Source organism: Pimephales promelas, chromosome 5 (assembly GCF_988280905.1).
Source record: "Pimephales promelas chromosome 5, fPimPro1.hap1.1, whole genome shotgun sequence".
Lineage (NCBI taxonomy): Eukaryota > Metazoa > Chordata > Actinopteri > Cypriniformes > Leuciscidae > Pimephales > Pimephales promelas.
The window spans coordinates 39,388,003-39,411,765 of NC_142773.1; the positions used below are offsets into that span (position 1 = coordinate 39,388,003).

Genomic DNA, 23,763 nt, shown 5'->3' on the forward strand with positions numbered 1-23,763 from the left:
CCATAAAGTCATTAAAGAAAAGGTTTAAATATTCCATGTGCCTACAGCGGCTCAATTATAAGTTTATCAAGCGACGAGACTACTTTTTGTGCGAAAAAAACATAAATAACGACTTTATTCCACTATCCCATTACTTCCTTATGGGCGCATGCGCGAGAACTGAGACGAGGACGTTCTCCTTCGTCTACTTCTTGTTACCGGCTGCTCACCGCTTAGGAGTTTTACCGCCCCCTACCGTATAAGATGATGTGCTGATATAGCTGGAAGCGCAAAACGTTCTGTTTACAAGCAGAGGAAGATGCGCGCTGTACATACGCTTTCCAATTTGCGTATTTTCCGCACTATAAGGTGCACTTAAAAGCCTTTAATCTTCTCAAAAAACGACAGTGTTCCTTATAATCCGGAGTGCCTTATATATGGATCATCATCTTATACGGTAGGTGGCAGTAAAACTCCTAAGCGGTGAGCAGCCGGTAACAAGAAGTAGACAAAGGAGAACGTCCTCGTCTCAGTTCTCGCGCATGCGCCCATAAGGAAGTAATGGAATAGTTGAATAAAGTCGTTATTTATGTTTTTTTCGCACAAAAAGTATTCTCGTCGCTTGATAAAGTTATAGTTGAGCCGCTGTAGGCACATGGAATATTTAAACCTTTTCTTTAATGACTTTATGGGCCGTCAAGAGCCAGTCCCTTAAGTAGTCTATGTAGGACTGATCCAGCTCTCAGATTCAATCAAAAATATCTTTATTTATGTTCCGAAGATGAACGAAGGTCTTACGGGGTTGGTACAGCATGGGGGTGAGTAATTAATGACTTAATTTTCATTTTTGGGTGAACTAACCCTTTAAGGGAAAATTACACTTAAGGTGCTTTATGCAACCGGGCAATGATCACAATAGTATTACAAGTGGACGATGCTAAATACAGGTGTACACGGGATCTAAAACATTATGAGCTTTCACTTCCAGAGGTAGTTGAAAACGCATGACCGGATCGCTTTCGTAGTGCAAACGTTCATGTGATCGAATGTTTTCTAACAGCCACAAAAGACCGTCTACTCTCCACGTAAACATTACGGCAAGTGCACTTAGCTAGACTGGTGTTAAAGTTTGGCTGGAGACCCAAGTTTGGTTTGAACCAAGACGAAAAATGTACCAAACACAATGTTCTCTCAACATTCGGCTGGTCTTGCGGTTGTGTTCATATGTAAATTGTGAGCTAATTTCATCCATTAGATTGAAAGATCTGGAAAAAAAACATCCATTTACCCGCTCATAGACCCTTCCCTCGATGTAAAAGTGTCTCACTGTCTACTTGTGATCCGATCGACCGAAACGCATCTTGGAAACAAGGCCTTGGTTACCTCATTACTCACTGTGTATTTAAGCCCTCAGTTTCCTCAGTCCATTGTTCAGTGTTGTCTTTATGTAGAGTACGTTCATTTGTATTCTCCTGTGAATCTCCTGCATTTTGGTTTTCTTATTAAAGACTTTAAATCAATACTTCCTCATGTGTTTTGACTAGAACCCATCAGAAACCTGACACAGATTGTTTTTATACAACAGATAAGGCCTTTTAACGGCATACATTTAATACGTAAAATAACATTTTTCTTGCAGTATATTCTGGGATTGCCTCATCTCATCTGTGAAATATACATGCGATGCTACCATAACTCAGAATTTCCAATTTCCAAAACTCATCTTCCATGTATTATTATGCAATGGAACGCTTTTGTTGCAGAAGTCAGAAATATCAACTGGAATATCCAATAAAGTGTGGGATGCAGGATTTGGTCAAAACAAGTTACCTGGGAACGTTAAAAATTGAGGTAAGATGCTCACTTGGTTTTGGTTTTATCTGTCTAGAAAAATAAAGCTAAATGAACTAACGAGTGTTTGTTTTTGTACGTGGTGTACTAAATCTCTCATCTACTCCAGAAGCCGGTCTCTGATGTGTAATTACTCAGATCTGGGTCGACATGGACCAGCACAGCCCTGAGGGAATTTACACGCACAGTAAATGCAAACAAACAGCACAATACAATCTCACTGCTCAAAGCGTGTTTGAATACATGCATCAGCACAGATGCACACGGATCCAAATGTACGTGAATGTGGGTCAGCTTGCCTTGATCCCCGCCTCAACCCTGCTCCATCCCAGAGGTTAATACGACCCATATATAAACAATCACGCAGCCGTCAAAAGAACACGACAGGGATTACGTGCACAGATAACCAACTGCATTCTTCACGCAGGAGAGCAAACAGAGGGAAAAAAATGCAGTTTCTCTTCCTTCTCGTAAACCAATATTGGTGTCATCCCAGGATCACATCACCATGGTGACAGGGTGCCATTCCCGTTTGCTGAAAACTCAACCTTCCATCGTGTGCCGTGCACCTAGTTTTACGGATTTAACACAAGGGCGGAAATGACATCACCAAGCCCTTGTTTTATGACAAAGTGCGGCAGCTGAGGACAAACATTGCCGTTGACACCTGGTCGGCTATCATTTCAGAAGAGCTTCATTAAAAGCATGGATTGGTTCTGAAATAAATGGTGTTATTATCAGTCTGGGAGAGATGCATTATTAAAGTAAGGTGACGCTCAATTCGTCTGAGAGCCGCCCCAGGAGCAAAGAACAAATCTGTTATTCGACACACCGTACCAACATATTCTTTTATACAATGACTTTATCTTTTGAAATAAACACAGACATGAAAAATACACATCACCAACTCCTCCTCACATAAGTGTCATTTCATCATGCAACTGAACACTAACAGACAGTAATGGACCGTGAGTTAGTGCACCGGTGTGCTGTACTGCTCATGCTGAGGTTTAATGTAGTTTTAAGCCTCTCAGAGGAGGGTGAAATAACAAATTAATTCAAATAAAGTCTGTGGTTTAGAATAGATGCGTCTAAATCAAGACAAGACCAAAGTGTTGGATAGGCCATGCTAGACTGACTCATGGGCATTTATTAAAGGGTAAAAAGGACTAAAATATCGATATGGTAGTACTTGTCATATATTTTTGCACTGCCCAATTTCTTATGTTATGAAACAGCGCTTTTTATCAGGACAAACTTATGGATTCAGAAAAACTATTAAATGGTTTATATTGTATTTATAATAATATGTTGTTAAACATATTGTGTTTCATTTGTATTTAATAGCCGGCGATGCTGATATGGCAATAAACTTCAACTTTTTGTATGTTTTTTATTGGTGGATTTGTTATAAAGTACAGAATAATAACACTAAGTGTTTGTTTTGATTTACTAATTAAAGTTTAGTTAAACTAACTAAAATGGCATAGTTTTATTATGTTTGTATGCATTTACATTTACCGTATTTATGTACCATAAAGATACATTAATATGTTAGGCATTTTGTTTGTATCCCCCTTTGACCTTCTCTGCAGGTTAAATCAATGCACCAGTAAGAGGCGTACAGTGACGGTCTTTATGAGAGAGTCATTGCTGCTTTGGCTTTGTTTGGAGCTATTTTCATTGGCGGAACAAAAATAGAAAATAAACCAAAAAAATTGACTGGCAATATTGTCTAAAATGTAAGTTACTCATTAACCTCTTGTTTATTAGACTGTTGTGTAAAAGTAATTTTATTGTGGTGCTGTTATGAATTGAAATATATATATATAGTGATGTTGCTTAGATATAGGCCTACTCATATATAGACCATTTATGTTTTCCTTTGTTGTAGACGCCTCTGGTATTTTGGTCACGTGTCGCTGTCCTTGGTGCTGAAAACACGTGACCGGAAAAAGGTGTCAGTCAACGGTTCAAAGTCTTACAGAAACACATCGAAAGTCCAGCAGATCGAGAACTTTGAAAGACAACTTAAAAAGAGAAAGTAAATTGCAGATTAATAATAATTGTAGCTGTAGTGACAAAATAATATCGTAATGTTGGGCAATTATTATTCTGTAGCCTAATGTTGTAAGTAAGTAGCTACTGTTTTTCTTAGCAGAGGCTTTAATCTATAACACGCAAATCAATGTATTAAGCAATTGCAGTTGTGCTGTTACGATTAGATATTTTGTGCTATTGCTTAAATATAGGCCTACTCAAATATATTTCATTTATGTTTTTTATTAAAGACGCCTCGGGTATTTTGGTTACGAGTCGCTATCCTTGGTGCTGAAATCACGTGACCGGAAAAAGATGTCAGTCAACGGTTCACGTCTTATAGAAAAACATCGAAAGTCCAGCAGATCGAGACAAAGAACTCTGAAAAGAGGAAGTAAATTGCAGGTTAATAATAATTGTAGTAGATAATAATAATAATAATAATATTTTGTTACGTAGTTGGCTACTTGCAGAGGCTTTGATCTATAACACGCAAATCAATTTATGTATTTCTACATATTTAGCAGTCACTTAACAATAAATAACAGTATTTTATTATTCATGTTACAGCCTATTTAGATTTTTACAGTGTACAAGTCTGAGTCAAAAGGAAAACAAGCTCCGAATGAACGATTCAAGCACTGATGCGAACTGATTACGTTACGAATCAGAGTGAACAATAGAGAGAGAGAGAGAGAGAGAGAGAGAGAGAGAGAGAGAGAGAGAGAGAGAGAGAGAGAGAGAGAGAGAGAGAGAGATGTAGGCGACCCAGCAGAGCTCATAGGGAAGCAGGGAATTGGAGATGGGTTCTTAACCTATTTTACAGGGATGCTGAACGTCATTTTGGTTTGCTAATCTCTTATTGGTAAGAGATTCACGACCCGGCCGATATTGATTTGGTATTTTGTGTGTAAGGGATGTCACAGAGGAATATTCCAGCTTCGCTGCTGTGAGGATGGCAGGACGGAGCGGTGGCCTTTTCGGATCGCAGCTCAAATGCCGCTTTGTTCGCCGTCCAGACGTGGATTGATATTTCATTCATGTGCATCTGAATTGAGTCCGTATAAAGACCAACAGCCTAGCTCTTCACCACCGCACACACTCAGCACTGCACCGAGACCACGCAACGCTACAGGAGGTAAGATCCTCTGTCTGCACTCGTCCAATGGATAGATAGATAGATACTCATGCATCCTGTGACTTTTAAAACACTTTGTCTAATTGAATGCACAACACGTGCACTGTTGTTTCTACTCATGCTTTCACAACAGTGTCTTTATGCCTGCAACAAACTAAGTGAAGTTGTAATGCTCTCCTATTCAGCATTGCAATATGATGTGCAATACTCTAAAATCAGTATCATTAAGGCCACGCAGAACTAAATTGGATCACATGGAAAAGGAGATAATAATCTGTGACAGAGGGTTATGATTTTTGATATGTAATTTGGCACTGATTACACATTGTGACTAACATTTCATATTTCTTCAGATCTGTTCATCTTGTAGCCTATTATTTGACAAATATACAAAGTAGCAAAGAGCAACAGCAAAAAGAGCATTAAAGTGTTTTTAGTGTATATTTCGATGTTACTACCCAATTAGTATTATTTATGAAGGCTAATGCACATTTGCTAACACACTACTCACTAACAACAGTTTGATTGCATGCAATCCAATATGTCAATTGTTGTGCAACAAACGCTGAATGTCAGAGCCTGAATATGGCAAACATACAGGACATTCTTGGAATAGAACTGGAAATATGAAAATATTGCAACCTGTCTGGTTTATTGATAGACTTATTCATCTGCCGAGCCAGTTATTTTTAGTTGTAGTAGATTTTTGAGATTCTGTTATCTCAAAAAATGTTGAAAATGGTCATACTACTGACAGCTTTGTTAAATCATAGAGTACATTTTCTGATTTGAGATGGTTTTGTTAATAAGTGGCAATATAGGCTAGTATATGAGTGAAAATATAGCAGATTTGTCCTTAAATTGTGGTTGTCTAATATGCTGACACTGACCCATGAGCTATGTTAAAATATATAATGTATTTGTTCTTGGCTAGAGCATGTGTGGACTGCTAGTAGATTAGGCCCCGTTTACACCTGGAAGTGTTTTGGTCGATCGGATCACAAGTAGACGAGGGAGACACATATCCGTTCACACCTGGTGTTTTAATTCGTCTCTTTTGTCCACTTTCAACCACTTTTGTCTTGATTTCTTCGAGGGAAGGGTATAGGCTGGTACATATTGACTTTTTCAGATCGTTCAACGTAATGGACAAAATAAGCTCACGCAATTTACACAGGACCGCAACCGGAGACGACAGAAAAACACACGGAGAGCATCAGCAAGACCAGCCTGAACGCTGTGAGTGTGTGTTACAAATCAGGAATGATGAGAGAACATTGGGCTTGGTGCGTTTTTTGCTTTCAAACCAAACTTGGATCTTTAGCTGACAAACTTTAAATCCCATCTGTCTAGCGCACATCCCATGATGTTAAGCGTCCAGTAGACGAAGAGTCTTTTGTGGCTGTTCTAACACATTCAACCTACACAATATGAAATCAATCCGGTCAAATCAATTTTCGACTACCTCTGGAAGTGGTCGAAAGGAGACAAGCTCAAAAGGTTTTAAACTTGTATTTAGCGTCGTCCACTTAGCGTGATCCGATCGACCAAAACGCATCTTAAAGGGATAGTTCACTTTGAAATTAAGGACATCCAAGATGTACACTTTTAGAAGAAAAGGTTCTATCAGTGCTACGTATTTGGAACCGCTAAAACGTTCTATACACTCTTAAAATTAGGGTTCCTCTGGGTTCTATAGAGAACCCTGGGGTTCCGTACTTGGCCAATAGAACCTTTTACCATAAAAAATGGTTCTATATAGCAGTGTTGTAGTCGAGACCACCTCACTCGAGTCCGAGTCGAGACCGAGACCAGAGAGAGTGGAGTCCGAGACGAGTCCGAGACCAGTGAGGGTTGATTACCTAATTTACTTTTATTTACTTAGAGAAATCCTTTTTTTTTTTACTGAATTTACTAAAAATATGATCAGTTTAGGGCAAAAAGGCCACATAGTAGGTGGTGTTAAAAGTAATTTTATTACAATTTGTCATGCGCAGTTGCACACTAGAAAATCAATCACACCAATCACTGGGTGGGCATGTCAATTAATTTAAAAAAAAATATTTTTTTCCGAGTCTCGAGTACTACAACACTGCTATATAGAACCATTTTGGAGTTCCATATATGAAGCAGGGGATGGAACCATTTCTGGTTCTAAATAGAACCATTTCTTCTAAGAGTGTAGGTGTCTTTGTTTTCCCAGTAGTTTAAATTTTGACATTTTTAGGTCAAACCGTTCTTGCCTATCAGTCATATAATGCAGGTCTATGGTCACCACCTCAGAAAGGCATGCACAGAGAAGTCCAAATTAAACTCGTCAAATAGACTCATAAATGTAAGTACACATTGATGGCCTAAGACACAAAACGAACGGTTTGTGTGTGAAAACGAACACTTCTTTTTACCTCTTGTTACCACAGCCACAATGCGCCCTCGCCCTCAGACCTCAGATCAAGAGCTAAAAACGATATAAATACTGTTCGTTTTCTCACACAAACCGCTCGTTTCGTGTCTTAGGCCATCAATGTGTACTTACATTTACGAGACATTAAATCATGTTTAATCTGGACTTGTCTGTGCATGCTCTTTGAGGTGGTGACCATAGACCTCCATTATATGACTGAAAGACAAGAACGGTTTGACCTAAAAATATAAAAATTGAAAATACTGCAGAAATAAAGACACCTCCATCTTGGATGCCCTTGAGGTAAGCTAAAACATCCCAAAAATTAATTTCAAAGTGAACTATCCCTTTAATATCAGGTGTAAACAGGGTCAAAGACACACTGCTGTGAGCATGTAAGACATGCTGCATAAATAGACATCCATAAAACCAGTAGCAGATCTAGGCAGGTGGAGGGTATCAGAAAAACTCTGATAGCGCACTGCAGCAAACAATAAACCACACTATTACATTTTGAGCTGGCAATCTCATTGGCTGCAGGATCAGCTTGTGCCATGTGGTGATGATGTGATTGCTTTGCATACATGAATGAACTATACATTATAATAAATAAATAATATTCCATTATTATTATTATACTACATGGGATTTAGATCAGTATCAGCAATATTGGTTAACCATCATTTTATATATGGAATCTACTGAGCAGTTCTTTTAAAAATATGTAGGCTAGTGAATCATACACTGCAAGAGAAAAATTCCATATAAAAGCAGAAAAAGTACTAGTAATTTTCTGCCTGCACATTATCTGTTAAGATAAACACCAATATGGAATATTTTCTGCTTATCATCAGGGAACATTGGGTCCTGTTTTTACAAGATTTTCTTAGAATGTATAGAATCCGCTGTTATAGGTTAAGAGACATATCGCATGTGCATTTGAGACTCAATTTCCGCCAGTTCTTAATAAAGGCGCCCAGAAAGGCATGTAAATAGCACACAGAGCTGGAGGTTGAGCCACAGGTGATTTAGTGATGATGCTGGTTTATTTTCCAGGCTTTATCTGACTGTATTGCTGGAAGTCCAGCATAGAAGCACAAGAGCCCAGTGTCACACACACAATGAGCATGCAGAGAATAATAGAGCAGCGATCGATACAAACCGGCCAGCAAGGCTCTCTGCACACGTGTGCAATGTGCATCCTGTAGTGTTGCTGAACAATGGAAATTTGTGTGTGATTGGCAGTCAAATATAGTGGGTGTTTGATCAGCCATGCAAATATGTTGCTTAAAGTTATTAAATATACTTTGCTGGAATAAAATCAAGCTTATTTACTGATTTTTCTTCCATTATTTTAGGACCGTTACCATGACATTATTTTCTTGACAATTAAGTTGTTCATTCTCTCTCCCAGTTATCATTACTGTAATGTCTCATAATTGTTTTGCAATAAAGTAAAATGAAATATATAGTGATCAAATAATTATAATAACAATTAAATAAACAATATTGTGTAAATACGTTATGGTATTTGCACTGCCTTTAATTTGTGCTGATTTAAATAAAAACATCTGCAATTTGTTACACTACACAAAATACTGTATTACAGTAATGAGAATTTAATGAGAATCATTATAGAGAATAATGAGAATTTTAAAAAAAAACAACGTCTGGGTGCATTATGGTAATGAGAATTTCAGGGGAAATGTGCTTATTTAATATTCATGAAAATAATACAACAATTCCATATTGAAAGGCTTTATTTCCTTTATAGAAAATTGAATTTCTTATGACATTGGGGTGAAATGCGACCTGGATTTTTTTTTTTTTTCCGGGATGGAAGGTACCGCCTTTTTCACCTCTGATTGGCTAGAAGGGCTCTCCTCCGATTGGTTATTTGATTTGGGTTAGTGTGTGTGATTGGTAGGTTTAGGGGTTGGGTTAGTGTGCGTGTGCAATGGCCGATGGGTAGGTTTAGAGGTTGTGTGTGTGTGTGTGTGTGTGTGTGTATGTGTAGCTTCTCATCCGAAGAGATGACGATTCATGGCCAAATCAAATAACCAATCGGAGGAGAGCCCTTCTAGCCAATCAGATGCGAAAAAATATCGTGACCTGGACATGTTTTCGTGAGAAAATCAGGTTTCCAATTCCCACAGTACATTAATTTGCATCTTAAAGAGTTAATTCACCCAAAATTCTGTCATTAAATACTCACACTCATGTCGTTGAGAGCACAAATCATCTTTTTAAAGAAATCTGAGCGATTTCTGTCCCTCTGTTGACAGCTACACAACTGACATTTTGATGCTTCAAACAGTTATTAAGAGATCTAAGTAATCCATATGAATGGTCCAAGTCTTCTGAAGAGACATCGCTTTATATTTTTGGGTGAACTTCCCCTTTAAAAGTTTTAAAATCAGTGGACAGTGTTGCTCCTCTGGAAAACACACACGTATTGATCTGTGCTTAGCGACCAGAAAAATCAATCGCAGCAAACCGCATCTGGACACGGTACTGCGATTAAATAACAAGCAGATGTGTCTATTCATTTGGACCATCTGAAATTCAGCCTCTCTGGGTAAATTGGTGACACGCCAGCACACGCAACAGACATCCACAGGCGTTGTATTGATTGGCCGATAGTAGGTGGTTTTGGATGCTTGCTTGCATTGTGGAGTGTGTGAGAGTTTACTTTTGATGAGAAATGATAAAAGACAACGGGGTGGAAGTGCGTTTGCATCTGATTACTACCCTCGAGTTCTGTGGCTACATGAGCTGAATGGAAGACACTAAAAGTCTGTTTAGAGACATTGATGTACATTTTTACCTAACAGTTATTGTAAATCCGGCCTCGAGTTCATAAACACCAGAGGAGAACTGGCCCCTGACTGAGCCTGGGTTCTCCCAAGTTTTTTTTTTTTTCTCCATTAGGTCACTTGGTGGAGTTTCATGACACCTTAAGATCCTCTGATGGAGTTTTAGGACACCTTTAGGTCACTTGATGGAGTTTTGGGACACCTTTAGGTCACTTGATGGAGTTTTAGGACACCTTTAGGTCACTTGGTGGAGATTTAAGACACCATTAGGTCACTTGATGGAGTTTTAGGACACCTTAAGATCACCTGATGGAGTTTTAGGATACCTTTAGGTCACTTGATGGAGTTTTGGGACACCTTTAGGTCACTTGGTGGAGTTTTAGGACACCTTTAGGTCACTTGGTGGAGATTTAAGACACCATTAGGTCACTTGATGGAGTTTTAGGACACCTTAAGATCACCTGATGGAGTTTTAGGATACCTTTAGGTCACTTGATGGAGTTTTAGGATACCTTTAGGTCACTTGATGGAGTTTTAGGATACCTTTAGGTCACTTGATGGAGTTTTGGGACACCTTTAGGTCACCTGATGGAGTTTTAGGACACCATTAGGTCACTTGATGGAGTTTTAGGACACCATTAGGTCACTTGATGGAGTTTTGGGACACCATTAGGTCACCTGATGGAGTTTTAGGACACCATTAGGTCACTTAAAGGAGTTTTGGGACACCTTTAGGTCACTTGATGGAGTTTTGGGACACCATTAGGTCACTTAAAGGAGTTTTGGGACACCGTTAGGTCACTTGATGGAGTTTTAGGACACCTTTAGGTCACTTGATGGAGTTTTGGGACACCATTAGGTCACTTAAATGAGTTTTGGGACACCATTAGGTCACTTGATGAAGTTTTGGGACACCATTAGGTCACTTGATGGAGTTTTGGGACACCTTTAAGTCACCTGATTGAGTTTTAGGACACCATTAGGTCACTTGATGGAGTTTTAGGACACCATTGGGTCACTTGATGGAGTTTTTAGGACACCATTGGGTCACTTGATTGAGTTTTAGGACACCATTGGGTCACTTGATGGAGTTTTAGGACACCATTCGGTCACTTGATGGAGTTTCAGGACACCTTTAGGTCACTTGATTGAGTTTTAGGACACCTTTAGGTCACTTGATGGAGTTTTAGGACACCATTGGGTCACTTGATGGAGTTTTTAGGACACCATTGGGTCACTTGATGGAGTTTTAGGACACCTTTAGGTCACTTGATGGAGTTTTAGGACACCATTCGGTCACTTGATTGAGTTTTAGGACACCTTTCGGTCACTTGATTGAGTTTTAGGACACCTTTAGGTCACTTGATTGAGTTTTAGGACACCTTTAGGTCACTTGATGGAGTTTTAGGACACCATTCGGTCACTTGATTGAGTTTTAGGACACCTTTCGGTCACTTGATTGAGTTTTAGGACACCTTTAGGTCACTTGATTGAGTTTTAGGACACCATTCGGTCACTTGATGGAGTTTCAGGACACCATTCGGTCACTTGATGGAGTTTTAGGACACCTTTCGGTCACTTGATTGAGTTTTAGGACACCTTTAGGTCACTTGATTGAGTTTTAGGACACCATTCGGTCACTTGATGGAGTTTCAGGACACCTTTAGGTCACTTGATGGAGTTTTAGGACACCTTTAGGTCACTTGGTGGAGTTTCATGACACCTTAAGATCCTCTGATGGAGTTTTAGGACACCTTTAGGTCACTTGATGGAGTTTTAGGACACCTTTAGGTCACTTGTTGGAGTTTTAGGACACCTTTAGGTCACTTGATGGAGTTTTAGGATACCTTTAGGTCACTTGATGGAGTTTTAGGATACCTTTAGGTCACTTGATGGAGTTTTAGGATACCTTTAGGTCACTTGGTGGAGTTTCATGACACCTTAAGATCCTCTGATGGAGTTTTAGGACACCTTTAGGTCACTTGATGGAGTTTTAGGACACCTTTAGGTCACTTGATGGAGTTTTAGGACACCTTTAGGTCACTTGTTGGAGTTTTAGGACACCTTTAGGTCACTTGATGGAGTTAAGTTCCTTGCCACTGTTGCCTTTGGCTTGCTCAGTTGGGGATATTCAAATGAATGAACCAATCAGTTATACCCTTGATAAGCTCTACCAAACATGGATGTTTTTTCCACTAAGAAACAAACATTGTTATTATGTTGTGATTGATACTGTGAAGCTGCTTTGATGCAATCTATATTTTGAAACTTGACTTGACTTGACATCACAGAGCAGAACAAGGTATATAATCCCATCTGTTAGCTGAGCACACAAACACACACAGATATGCATCTTACAGTTTTACTCAGATCATTTTTATTTTTATTTTAGGTCAAGTTTTATATTAAAAACAAATTAATGATCAAAAAACGTTGGTAATAAAACAAATGCATAGATTTAATGAATTTTCCAAAATGTAATTAAATGAAGATTTGATGAAAAAAGTCCTGCTCAACAGAGATATACTGTTTAAAGTAAAACATGAATGAAAATATTAATATTAATAATAATTATAATAATTATTAGTATTTTTTTTTCTAGTTTTTATAATAAATTATATATTATGAACATTGCTGACTATTGCTTTCATTTTGGATATGGATTGCTTTCGTTAGTCGTTATGGATAAATGCATAAATGTAAATGATTAATTATTATTATTATTATTACTTTGAGAAGTAAATTATATTTCTTAACATTTTCTGCATTCTACATCTCTATTATACATTTCTTCAAGTGAAACCAAACATTTATTTTGGCGGATTGTAATGAAGACCTTTAGGTTATGACCTGACATGATATTTTTTTTGTCAAATGAATGTTTAAATTTTCCATCCAAGAAAGGAAAGGGCCCTCCCTTAACCCTAAGTATGAGCTCTATTATTAATGCTTGCAGCATACTTGACTCAAGGCGCTTGATTAGTGCTTCATTGGAAGCAATTAGTGAATGTATTTCTTTCTTTCTCCCTGTTCACATTGTTAATCTCCCTCGCCCTCAGTTTCTTTGTCTCTGTCTTATTCTCCAGTCTCTGCTCATTGCTGAACACAGTCCTCGGTCGTAACAGTGCCTGCAGGCCTTGCCTTCAGAATCCAAGCTCTGTGCTATTGTTTCCATGACAACATGTGAGGCATGGCCGGAGGGCATCTCTGTGTATTTGCACTCTCACTCACAATCTCTCTCTCTTTTGTCTCTTCCTGACACAGTGAATTTGATCACTTCAAGTATTCTTATTTAGAACCTTCATTTGGAATTAGAGATGTGCATTTGGCTAGAGTCGCTGATGAATGCTCACGTCAGATGACGCAATAGGTGAGATTTGTGTTGATGATGGGTTAGGAGACACTCGAAGCTTTTAAGCTCAGGCTATTTGCCTCTTTGCGTCTCTGGGCATTAAGAGAGCACTCCTGGGAACACATTAGGTTTGAATGTGATGTCATATGAGGGCATCAGGTGCAAGCGCAGAGAGTTTATTCACTGAAATAATGACACACTCAACAGGCTAGATCTAAACGTGACATGATGTGTGGAGCTAACAGGAAAAAAAAAAGTCCAAAAAATTGTTGATAATATATTTATGTGTACTGTATTACATAATGGGATTTGTTATCGCAAAATTGTTCCAAAATGAGAATTTCAGAGGGAAATTCAAATATTTATATATATGGAAAAACAGGTATTTTCAACCCCGTTTTTAAGGGGTGGCTCCTTTAAAGGTTGTCAGAAAACACTTATGATTGGCTAACGTTACTAGAGCCAGACCGATATATCGGCAGGCGGATATATCGGCTGATATAAGGGTATCGGCAGTTATAATGGCCGATAAATGAATATTTCAAAAATAAAATAAAAACAGACGAAACACACTTGAACCCGGTCATGAGTGTTGGAGTTGTATAGTTTCTCCACCAGAGGGCACTCTACACCGTTCCTGTTGGCAACACTCGTTGAGTTGGTCAGGAGACAGGCATTGCTTGAATAACAATTAATCGAAAAAAGAACTGCAAATAACTAATGTTAGGGAAATCTGTTAATGTTTTGTTGCGCGTTTCTGAAAAAAAAAAAAAAAAAAAAAAAAAAAAAAAATCGGCCGATATATCGGAATATCGGATTTTAAAACCAACAAATTTTGGTATCAGTATCGGCCTTCAAAATCCTTTATCGGTCGGGCTCTAAACGTTACTGCATAGGAAACAGTATCAACGCCCACTTGCTATTGCAAGTGATTTAATAACATTATCAATATAAAACCGCCATTTATAGAGAAAACATTATGAAATCATTTACATACGGTTTGGAATGCAGCTGCTGTCAGATCTCTTATACGTTTCTTTGCGAACTCTCCATTACACTGTGCCTCATTTACAAAACTAAATGCTCCGAACAAACATATAATCCTCAGACACGATCTGGGACGCCATTAAAATAAACCATCTATTTGTTTCCGACACTGGGATTCTTCTGAAGTCTCTACAGAGCCGTTTAATCTGGACACGTCAAAGCAAACGTTCTCTTACTCTTTCATTCGTCCTGTTGTCGACAGACTCGAGCACGTGGAGTTTGACAGAAACTGAACTTGCATCTGTATACTGTATCCAGCGTAGACAGCGTCAGTGATTATAATGACTTCTATATACTTTTGATGTGACCAAATGTCAGCCGTTAAGTGATTGAACACCTGTGGGCGGAGCCTATGATGCGATGGTGTATAACTATTTGCCAATGTCTTGCTCTAGAAAAAGTCATATGCAAATTGCCTGTGTGACATCACAAATCTCACAATATCCAAACCCGCTGTTCTTAAAGCTTGATTAAATAAGTGCTTTGTATAATGAGAAGGCTGTTTTAACCTCTTGCAGAAGTTTTAATTTATTTAACACTATATGTAAAAAGATTAAGTCATGATGACCCCTTTAATATTCATTAAAATGAACTATTATTGGTCCTAAAATATTTTTTATGTTGGAATGAGATTTGACAGTGTTTTTGACAATATTTCCTACAATACATTGATTTGCATCATAAAAAGTAGTAAGATATAACGGAGTGGTTCTTTAAATTACCAATATCAAGCCAATCTGACTGATATGATAATTAAAGGAGTAGTTCACTTTAAAAAAAAAAAAAAAACTTTTGCTGATAATTTACTCACCCCCATGTCATCCAAGATGTCCACGTCTTTCTTTCTTCGGTCGAAAAGAAAAGGTTTTTGATGAAAACATTCCAGGATTTTCTCCATATAATGGACTTTAATGGGAACCAAACGGTTCAAGGTCCAAATGAGAGTTTCAGTGCAGCTTCAAAGGGCTTTAAACGACTCAAGATGAGGAATAAGGTTTCATCAAAAACCTTAATTTCTTTTCGACTGAAGAAAGAAAGACGTGGACATCTTGGATGACATGGGGGTGAGAAAATTATCAGCAAAAGTGTTTTTAAAAGTGAACTACTCCTTTAAAGGGATAAGGTTCACCCATCACGGAATAATGTATTGTGCCCAACTGCCCATATTTAGTCTCAGTCCAGCAGCCGAAAGGATGAAACTAGACCAGTCCACCATGAAGGAAACAAATAGGCTTATAAATGGACGTTAAATATACAGTTTACCTTAAATTGTCCTCCACTGAGATCACATTTACTTATCCAGAGCAACACAAAGCACATTTCAAGCACAGCTTTCCCAGTACAAGGACAATCTGCTGTCTACACTGTCTCGCTCAGGGGCAGAATCCTGAATAAAGTGGCATTTGACGAAACACCCAGTTACATATGGCACTGTAGATATTAAACCCTCCAAGCTACTCTCAGACAAGAGCAAACAAAGCGATTCAGCCTTTACTGCATTCAGAACTGGTACAAACTATAAACAAGAGTCTATTAGCTTGTCAGAACTGAACAGGCCTTATAGCTCATCCAAAGTGTACAGAATTATAACCAGGCTCACGACAGCAGAAAATATCTCAGAGGCAAACTGACATTCATACTGTACGTCATCTAGAAAACCCACTGAAGCTTTCCACCAGTGAAAAATTAGGCTTTTTGTTTTCTTTTTTGTGGTTGTTTAAGAAACAGATGAGCTGAATTTGTTTTGCATTGCAGATGTGCTTTTTCACTAGAACGGATTGAGTGTTTGTTCTTATTTTTTCCTGTGCGAGTTCAACATAATTGAACGTGAAATAATTTATGAAGCAAGTGTGGCAGTTAACAGCTCACTGGAGGACATGATTATCAATGAATAGTGACTTAAGATTCTCAAAGAATCATGAATCAAATGTCTTCAGATGACTCGAGTCGGAATATAGCAGATAAATCATTTGGACTACTTTATGATACTTTTGTGGTGCTTTGTGTCTTTTAAGATGGAAAGCCTCAGACCTTATTTCTCCAATTGTGTTCTACAAAAGAAATAAAGTTTGGAACGACATAAACATACAATATGTAATGACAGTTATTCATTTATAAATCCTCTACTAACATCAAGATTTAGTAGACAAGATTAGGGTTGGGTATCGAGAATCGAGTATCGATTGGAACCGAGACTAAATTTTCGTTTTTCCCGGAATCGTTCAAAAGTTAAAATTTCGATTCCTAGTTTCGATATATATTTACAGTCCGCCGAGCGGAAGAAGAAACCGCTGAACAACACCAACGAAGAAGCGTCTACCGGAAGTGTTGGCATAACCACGCGAGTCGAACATGAGTAGCTTACGTCGACGATCCAAAGTGTGGCTTCACTTTTCTAAAAATAACGAAATCTCGGCAAAATGCAAAATTTGTGACAAAAGGAGTATTTTTACAGAAGGAGTATTTCCTTCAGAAAGGCCGTTGGTTAGCAAGGCTAGCTAAACTTTTTTGACCCTGCCTCTTAAAAGAATCGGAATCGAGAATCGTTAGGAAACGGAATCGAAACAAGGAATCGGAATCAGAATCGGTCAAATTCAAACGATACCCAACCCTAGACAAGATACATCTCTCCATTGATGGCAGATTAATATTGCAAGCATGTTTCTTGACAAAAATAAATTGGCCGATTCAATGGAGATATTGATTTAGAATTAGATTTTGTTTCTATTTTCATTTTAGTAATAGTTTTAGTAATTTTGTTGTGTTTTGTCATTTTTATTATAAAAGACAGTATATATTTTTTAAATATGCCTAGTTTTTCCATTTATTTTTTGTTAGGAGTTAAACTTACAGTTTTTTAGAGTCGCTATGACAATTTTTTCAATACTTTTAACAAATTTCCTAAACTCTTAACGCACCAACACACCTACAATACACAATTGGCACAACGGTCAGATTCATGCTCAAAATCACACATTGTAAACTAAAATACACTAGCAACTACCAAAACATTGCAAACATGTCTCAAAATCAAATTATTTTTTAAAAACAGTAAATGTGTTGAATGGTGTTGAAAATTAGCACATGTGCTATTACACTTTAAACAATGCATCTGGTTCGTCCAATGTTATTGCTATGTCCATATTAAATAAATAAATAAATAAATAAAAATAAATATGTTTTCGTCCAACAGAAACATGTAGTCAATCATAGCACAATGTCATAGGAACACTAACATCAGTTGGAATTACATAAATGTGTCAGGTATGCCCTTATGTTGTACTGATCATAGATTGTGTTTTGCACTCCGGTTTCTTTTGAAGCCTCGCTACATTTTTGTTTTGTTGTGGGTTTAGGTCTTTTGCTGCAGAAATTCAATAAAAAAAGACTCATCTCAGAGGGCTTTATAGCATTTATGGTTACAGTATACCATGTGATTGAAAGAACCTCAACACCTGAGTGTGTTTCCTAGATGGGAATCAGCTGTGATTGAAATATTTGCATAATTCAATCAGCTGTTTCTCAGTAACAGTAAAATAATAAAATACAGGGGAAATATTTGTGTTTCAATTCACAATATAAACAGCTGTTTACCTTGACTCTAAGGGTTTAGAACATGGTGTTATCTCTTCTGGCATATATCGTTAAAGCATTGGTAAATTTGGCAGGAAAAATACATTGTATTGGAGTTTGTGTGTAAAAAAGTTCAACCTTTTTACATTTGTGTTAATTGAATCAATTTTGTGTTAAAGCAACAAGAAATTTGTTAGTGGTATAGCTTACACAGACCAATGTAGTGCTAACTCGTTAAGAGTTTTGGAAAATTGTTAAAAGTATTGAAAAATCTGTCATAGCAATCGTAAAAAAATGTAACGAAATGGTGCCTTGGTCTAGCACTGTCGTCATCGTGTAAATCCCACCCCAACGTTTCTGATTAGTGCCGCGATTTCTGCGGACTGGAAATGGGTTTGAATCAGCTCTTTGCCTGACTAACTTTCAGAGCAAATCTAAATTTGCTGGAAGTTTTCTGGGTTTTCCCACGCTAAACTTCTTGGTAAATTCGGGGAAAATTTCCTGCCGCAAGTAAACAAAATGTAATAAAAAAAAACATGTTAATGTATATTTTCAACGTTTTCTTTATAGTGACTTGAAAGAACACATATTGAAGGACTAAACTAGCCCAAAATCTCAAAACTCAATGTTTTTGCCTGCCATGTCTCGCCTTAATGAATTCCTGCACTACACTTTCTTCTGATTGCATTTCCTGTTTCAGTCAGCCTGCCTAATATCCATCCATCAGATATGACATCTGTTGAGACTTCAACATCCACCCGTCATGCCTCTGTTTTCCACTCTCAACACATGCTGTTCTTGGAGGGAGAATGCAGTGAATTCCAAACACGATATCTCATGATGCGAAGCCGCTAAATATTAAATTCTGTTGATGTTCCTGCTGTGTTTAAAGGATCTCATCTGGCAGAACCACTTCAGAATCCAGACGCATCTGTAAGGGAGCGCCATATCTCACAGAACATCGCCTTTTCAACACTTCACAGGTCCTTCTTTTGACTTGCCGATGTTTGTGAGGCGGCACACGTAGCAAAAGAAAGACGCTGAAAGCAAATTTTCCATTTTCCCCCCTTTATTCCATCTTTGTGTTTTCCATTCTCTTTCTCCAGCGACGGAGAATAGCGTTCGAGTGCAGGACAGTGGACTTGAATAGGCTGCCATTTCTCCACTGATGGTTATCATCTCTTTCTCCTTCATGCTTTGAGCAGATAAAAAGGCTTATGTGGGTCATGTTGCATTAATCGAGCTCGCTGTCCTCTCAAATACTCTCTAAATTAAGCAACAGGCATAAAATATTCACATTTGCTCATGGTTCATCATTCAATGACACATTTAAGTGACGAACAGCTGAAATGTATCACATCAACTGTGAACTAAAATTGCTTTATTATACCTTTCTTTTGAAAATGAGATGTTATTTTTATATTTAAGGTTTTGAAGACTATTTAGGAGCTCTATATGCATTCATTTCAGAGCTGGTATCTCAAATCTGCTTTATGCCGCTTTTGATCCACGTGGCCAGGACTTCTAAATCTTTCAGCGCTGATCTTTTTCAGTCGCTACCGCATGTTTCGGGCTCTGAGCTCAGAGACAGCAGACCCAGAACTGTTACACATACAGAACTTTGTATTGATCCATTTTGTTAGAATTGATAGGGCTTTGATGGCGCTCTGGATCTCAGCAAACTCTCTTTCACTTTGATCTAGAAAAGATAAACTACTGAAAGAAACGAAAGAGTTGCAGTTTTAGAACATAACCTTGAATGCTATGGAGGGATTATTGGGTCAGATTGAAAACTTAAAGTCTAAAACTAAAAGTCAATAAAAACTAAAAAAAAAAAAATCAAAAATGAATTTGGTATTTAGGATTGGGCATTTGGTATTTAGGATTGGGCGTTTGGTATTTAGGATTGGGCATTTGGTATTTAGGATTGGGCATTTGGTATTTTGGATTGGGCATTTGGTATTTAGGATTTGGCATTTGGTATATAGGATTGGACATTTGGTATTTAGGATTGGGCGTTTGGTATTTAGGATTGGGCGTTTGGTATTTAGGATTGGGCGTTTGGTATTTAGGATTGGGCATTTGGTATTTAGGATTGGGCGTTTGATATTTAGGATTGGGTATTTGGTATTTAGGATTGGATATTTGGCATTAGGCATTTGGTATTTAGGATTAGGCATTTGGTATTTACGATTTGGCATTTGGTATTTGGTATTTAGGACTGGGCGTTTGGTATTTAGGATTGGGCGTTTGGTATTTAGGATTGGGCGTTTGATATTTAGGATTGGGCATTTGGTATTTTGGATTGGGCATTTGGTATTTAGGATTGGGCATTTGGTATTTTGGGCATTTGGTATTTAGGATTGGGCATTTGGTATTTATGATTGGGCATTTGGTATTTAGGATTGGGCATTTGGTATTTTGGGCATTTGGTATTTAGGATTGGGCATTTGGTATTTATGATTGGGCATTTGGTATTTATGATTAGACATTTGGTATTTAGGATTGGGTATTTGGTATTTAGGATTGGATATTTGGCATTGGGCATTTGGTATTTAGGATTAGGCATTTGGTATTTACGATTTGGCATTTGGTATTTAGGATTGGGCATTTGGTATTTATGATTGGAAATTTTGTATTTATGATTGGGTATTTTTGATATAACACTGGCGCAGTTGAATGACAAGTGAACTGGACAATTACATAATTTTTTTGCAGAACTGCTTCATGAGCTAATTTAGCAATTGATTATATTTACAATGGAACTGAATCAACACTGAACTTTGAAACCATCTGTATTGTAGGCTGTAAAGCGTTACAGAAATAAAGGCGACAAACACAAAAGCACAAAGGATGCTTTTGCTGTCAGGTACAGAGAGATTTTGTTTTCTTGTCAGGTTTTTCCTTGTTCTATGAAAACACATTTCACTGCGTCCTAATCAGGTGTCTCGAGTTTCCAGCAACAAGTAATTTGACTGTCAAAAGTGAACATGTTTGACACAACCACAAAAATCACAGTCAGTCAGAGCTTATTTGATGTCTAGATGTCACTCATCCATGTACATCATAAAAAAATGTTTGTGTAATATATATATATATATATATATATATATATTTAAAAATAAATACGTATATATTTAATTGTTATTCCTACACTGAAGACTGGAGTAATGATGCTGAAAATTCAGCTTTGAATCACAGAAATAAATCACATTTTAAAATAAATTCAAATAGAAAACTGTTATTCTAAATTGTAATAATATTTCACAATATTACTGTATTTCTGATCAAATAAAAGCACGCTTGGTGAACATAAAATGCTTTCGAAAAAAATCGTACTGTCCCCAAACTTTTGAAGCTATATCAAATATCCATGTTTTTATTTGTAATGCAATTTTATTACACTGTAAACCCAACGCTAGGTGTTATATAATCTCAGACTTATGAACAGTCGTACTGTCCAGCCGTGAAGAAGCTCGAGTAAGCCGTAAATCTGGGGCCAGGGGGCCGAAACGCACGTCTTTGTTCATAACTCTTCTAATCCATGTCTTAATGAAAAGCTGGGGATTTCAGATAGATGAGGCGAGTGGAGCAGGCTGAGGGTTTGATCTGTCTCCTGGGAGAAGCGTGTAGTGTGCGCCGGGCAGTGTTTGGTGTTGTATTTCATATTCTCTCAAAACAGAAGCGAGATCCTGGAAGCAGAGCATGTGCACCTGAAGTCTCATGTTTAATTAGCCAAAGCCCGGCACAGATTCCTCCGAAGAGACTGTTCTGTTGGGACCAGCACGCAGGAGTGAGCCCTATCAGTTTTTCAGCTGGGTTTTTTTTTCCATCCTTATGTTGACTACACTTTCTTCCCTTTCTGCACCGCAGGATTCAATTTTCCGATCCACTTAGGCGGGATTCTCATGCGTTACGAATCCGATTAGATCACACGTGCATGCACTCTTTAACAACAAACTGTGTTTTTTTCTCTCTCTTTTGGGCAATTATTCCGCTGGTTTAACTGAAACCCATCTCTCTCTTTCTTCTTTTCTCTTTCCTCTCTTTTGCCCTAGTTCCACCGCCTCTTTTCTATCATTCCGTCTTTCCTGTTTTTGCAGTCTTTCCTCTGAGATGAATCCTCCTCAGCTCTCTGTGGTGGTGTTGGTGCTGACGTTGGCCCAGCTGTGCGCATCTTCTCTTGGTTGTCCGTCCGGGTGTCGCTGCTATAGTTTGACCGTGGAATGTGGATCCACCGGACTCAAAGAGATCCCGCAAGGCATTACTCACGGGACACAGGTCAGTGATCACACTAAGCATGTGGATCTGTTGGTGGCGTCATATTTTGAGAGTGACTTGAAAAGCGGTCTTAAACATTCAAGAAACTCCAGATAAACTCTTAAAGGGATAGTTCACCCAAAAATGAAAATTAAGTCATTTTTTACTCACCCTGGTGTTTTAGGCCGTGTGTCCACCAAAGCGTTTTTAGCAAGCTGAAAACGCTAGACGCTCTGCTGAAGACGCAGACTGATCTCATGAAGTAGCGTGTGTATGACACGCCAATTCGTATTTCCATTTTTGGCGTGCCATCAACACGCATAATCGCTTTTCAGCGTGTTTATGAACGCCGTTGACTTAACATTATTACTGTATATATAAATATATGACTTACCTCAACCCTGTCCCTAAACCTAACCATCACTGGGGTTAATGGCATTTATGACTGTTCCCTTACCATCCTAGGAAAGAAAAACATAGCTCCCCAGATGTAGATGTACAGTTTGCTTTGTTTTGGTCGGACATTTCACGGCGTGTTTTTTCCGTTGAGACGTTTCGTTGCTATGATACAGAATATCCGCAGCAGTTTGAATGTTGACAGTTGGTCGGTGTGGTATTAGTCCCGCCCCTCCTCCACTGTGATTGGACGGCTGGGTAAAAAGTGACAGTGATGAGTGCTGCGTTTTATCCAAAGTTGAACATTTTTCAACTCCTAGCGACCAGTAAAAACGCCGGGCGCTCGGCGCTTCAGCTTGAAAAAAAACGCTCAGCGCCTCGGTACGCTCATGGCGTTTAAAAAACGCGGCCCATTGAAAACAATTGAAAACATACGCCAGGCGCGTGGAAAAACGCTTTGGTGGACACACGGCCGTAATGCCATTCTTTCTCAGCCAGAAAAAGTTGTGAGAAATAAGTAAAAAAAAGCACGACATGAAATACAACGCCTAGAAATTCCCCCAAAGTTACTCAAGCACAAGCTTGATTTTTTTTAAAAACTCTTAAATACCGTATTTTCCGCACTATGAGGCGCACTTAAAAGGCTTTAGTTTTTTTTACGCAAGAGGTTTTTTTCATAAAACGCTCGATTTTGACATCTTAATTTCAAAAGATTATATCTTAAAAGTGAAACAAGATAGATACTTTCTGTAAATTTGAGAAATATTAAGGATGACCCAAAGTTTATGTAGGGATTAAATTTCCCCATCTAATTTGCATATTATGATGTCATATGGTGGCAACAATCTTAGAATTTTCATGAAAAGTCACATTTTTAAATGATAAAATGCAGCACTTCTTTCCCCCC

At 38.1% G+C, this 23,763-nt stretch overlaps 1 protein-coding gene across 3 annotated transcripts in view; it reads left to right on the forward strand.

Moving 5' to 3' along the window:
* The first annotated feature begins 4,604 nt into the window (after nt 1-4,604).
* lrrc24 (leucine rich repeat containing 24) overlaps nt 4,605-23,763 on the forward strand; it is a 29,580-nt gene continuing 10,421 nt past the window's right edge. Inside the window, exons 1-2 of one of the 3 annotated variants that reach the window (XM_089131507.1) lie at nt 4,605-5,002; nt 22,306-22,481. In XM_089131507.1, coding sequence (XP_088987633.1) covers nt 4,867-5,002; nt 22,306-22,481 — 312 coding nt within the window. In that variant the 5' untranslated portion in view covers nt 4,605-4,866. Of the gene's footprint in view, nt 5,009-22,258; nt 22,482-23,763 lie in introns of all 3 variants that reach the window. The other 2 variants (XM_039677946.2, XM_039677947.2) reach the window with 2 other exon arrangements.